This window comes from Cariama cristata, unplaced genomic scaffold (genome assembly GCF_000690535.1).
Source record: "Cariama cristata isolate BGI_N322 unplaced genomic scaffold, ASM69053v1 scaffold11125, whole genome shotgun sequence".
Taxonomy (NCBI): Eukaryota; Metazoa; Chordata; class Aves; order Cariamiformes; family Cariamidae; genus Cariama; species Cariama cristata.
In genome coordinates this window covers 1-3,295 of record NW_009615762.1, presented here as the reverse complement: position 1 = coordinate 3,295, position 3,295 = coordinate 1, and the positions used below count along the sequence as shown (strand labels likewise).

General features: G+C 45.0%; 1 protein-coding gene across 1 annotated transcript; it reads left to right on the top strand.

The window, feature by feature from the left end:
* Positions 1 to 337: 337 nt before the first annotated feature.
* Positions 338 to 2,013, top strand: LOC104154748 (arylacetamide deacetylase-like 4; the record flags this gene model as incomplete). Its single annotated transcript, XM_009699939.1, has 2 exons — positions 338 to 401; positions 1,239 to 2,013. Coding segments are annotated over 2 exons (839 nt in total), but the record flags the coding sequence as incomplete, so codon positions are not given.
* Positions 2,014 to 3,295: the final 1,282 nt, after the last annotated feature.

Sequence of the window (3,295 nt, the reverse complement as noted above, 5' to 3'; positions counted from 1 at the left end):
TCGGTAGGGCGGATCGGGTCGTTCCCCTTCCTCCCCCGCTCCCCGGCGCACCTGTGCACTGCCGCGGTTATCTTCTGGAGGCGGGGGGAATAATTCTGCCCCGAGGCCTGGCAGAAAGTCCGAAATCTGGCTGAGCTTTCCCGTCATCTTCGGGCAGCTAGGTGCTCTCGGTGAGCCACTGCCGCCTGCCCTGAGGGGAAGAGGGACAAGGGGAGGTGAGGTGGTGTGTGAGGGTCGGGAAGGGCATGGCGAGGGCGGGAAAAGGAGGCTGCCACCTTCCTTGGCTGTAGCATCTGGAAACGGAGCGGGCAGCTAACAACCCCCCAACTCTTTGCAGATTCCTATGAAAAGATCTGCCGTTACCTTGCCAGAGAAACGGACTCGGTGGTTGTGTCTGTTGGGTGAGTTATGTCAGTACTACCCGAGGAAGTCTTTACTTCTTTTCATTTCTCAGTGCCACAGTGTTGCACGTCTTGTGGGAACACTCCTCAGTAAACCATTTCCCCAGGATCCCAGATGGTCAGGCAGAATTTCAAGGAGACCGTTTTCATTTCTTCCCCCCATAATCTGCTAATGCAAGGAGAGTGCAAACAGACCTCCACGTAAGGCTCATGTATCTCCCAGCACAGAGCTATGCTGGCACCACACAAAAAGAAGGAATGTTTTTCCAGAAGAGTTTTCTATTGTGTTGAGAGCTGACTAATAACAAACTTGGAAGGTGGTAATTCAGTGATCTGTTTAATCAGATGTAATCACCCTGTAAACTTCAAAGAGCTTTCTAACTGTAAGAATCAAATGCTAATATATTTTAATACTAATAATGCTGAAAAATATGGCCCAGTTATTTAAATAAATGAAGAAAAATGAAATAATTCTCAAGGGGAAATATCCTAAGTAAAGGTGAGGTGCAGACTAATTAAATTACTTCGTCCACAAGCCAGATGTAGTCAACACCAGAAGAGTAAAATGAACTTGTATCACTTAAGTTCTGATCAGTGCTGTTCTCAGAAGAAAATCCCAACTATGCTATGTCCTTGCAACTGCATCCCTCTGGCTATCATTTATCTGTGATAACTCAATGGACAAATACCTGTTTAGCAGATAATGACACCGTTTTTTTCTTGCTGAAGGAAAAATACTCCAAACAACACAGGAAAAGCCAGGGCGCTGTAGGAAATTTGTATTTAAAGTTATGACATTTCCTTCTCGTACTTTTGTTGTCTCCTTTTGTGTGCTAGGTATCGTTTAGCTCCTGAACACAAATACCCTGCTGCGTATGAAGACTGTCTTAATGCCACCGTACACTTTATGAAGAATATGGAGCACTATGGCGTGGATCCTGCCAACGTAATTGTCTGCGGGGACAGTGCTGGGGGCAACCTAGCAGCTGCTGTTAGCCAGACCCTTGCAGGGAGATCAGACCTCCCCAAACTACGTGCTCAGATCTTGATCTACCCAGGCCTTCAGGCACTGGACTTCAATTTACCATCTTATCAGCAGAATCGGGGAGTCCCTCTCTTATTCCGCAAACGTGCTGCTTTCTATATGTTACAGTACCTAAATGGGGATGCCTTGCATATGCAAGAGGTCTTGGAGGGGTCTCATATTCCCCCAGATATGAGGCTGAAGTACAGGAAGTGGGTGAGTCCAGATAACATCCCTGAAAAATTTAAAGTCAGAGGCTACAAACCACACAAGCCCCATGAATTCAAGGCTGAAGTTTATGAGACAATGAAAAGATTCTGTGAGCCCAGCCTGTGTCCACTGTTAGCCGAAGATGCTGTTGTTCACCAGCTGCCCGAGTCTTTCATCTTGACTTGTGAATACGATGTGCTAAGAGACGATGGCTTGCTTTACAAGAAGAGATTGGAGGACAACGGTGTTCGAGTGACCTGGTACCACCTCGACGATGGATTCCATGGAATCATAAGCCTATATGATTATTGTGGTTTCTCATTTCCAGCTGGGAAAAGGGGGTTGGACAGCATTGTTAAATTCATAAAAGGCCTGTAAAAACAACTTTCCCTCTTTATGCTTCTCCCACTAATGTCTCTGTTTAGGCTCCCAAACCTCAGGTACTACTTGTCAGCAAAAATGTGGTACCCTTTGATCTGCAGAATACTGATTTTGATATTCATGAACTTCAAATGAACACTGGTCTTTGTCCTCATGAGTCTATTGACAATTCAGTATTTACAGTTGTAGTATTTTCCACATGCTATGTTTCAATCCCTTTTCTTTCAAATCAACATCTGATTGATTCCTTGTATTTAATTACCGGATTATTTATTTCTATGTAAATAATGTCTGTGGAATGATTTGGATTTGGATTAAATAACTCCTGTGAATTACAGTCAGGATCTTTGTGATATGCATTTGATAAGCTCCAAAGCGTGGCTTTCTTTTATTTAGCTAAAAAGTACAAGTTAAGTACATAGTGAGCTAGAGGGAACAGTTAGAGGAAAGCTCTGGAAAGCTCTGGAAAAACAGGCAGAGATCAAGGTCTGAGTGAGGAGATTCAACGTACATTCAGTGGGCATGGCAGAACCACCTCTGCAAGAGAAGCAGTACCAGGCCTGAGTTCACTGGCGATACCTTGCTGGAGGCAAGTAAGGGCTGCCCTGATTTTGAAATGACCGTAGCTCTGCAAACTCCTATTTAATTTTGGGACATCTCTGTTAAGCTCACTGAAGCTGAGGGCAAGAGATACTGGTTGAGAGGTTTGCGTCAGGTTTTAGAAAGACAGTAAAGGATCAGTGAATTGGGCTGTTGATCTGTGTATACAGGAAAGTCTCGCTTAAAGAGAGAGAAAATATGATCGAAAATGTTTTCATGTTCTTTCAGACAATGGTTCCCTAGTACTGTTTTGTTAGAACTTGTGCTGTGAAGTTTCTCCATGTTTTGAGTTTTCTTTACAGGACAAGGCAGCCTATTCCTCGACGTGCTGCTTCATTATACCCTGCTGATGAAAGCAGGGAAAAACCGTAGCGAGCATACTCAAAATAGTAAGAACGAGGCAATGAAAATCCTAAGGGGGAAAAAAAGTAATCCCAAGACTGAGGAAATGAAAATATTTTTACAAAACCAAATGCCGTCTTTCATTAAGATTTCATAGTGCAAAGGCAGCCCTTCCTTTCGCTTCCTGCAGGCTGCCGTTAGACAAAGAATCCCGAAATTTAAGGACAAGCGGCGCGCTCCCGGCGGTGTGAACGCCGGTGCCCCGCACCGCCCTGGCGCTGCAGATGTCCCGGCTCTCTGGAACCGGCCCCAACGCCTGAACTTCAGCCTCTCCGCA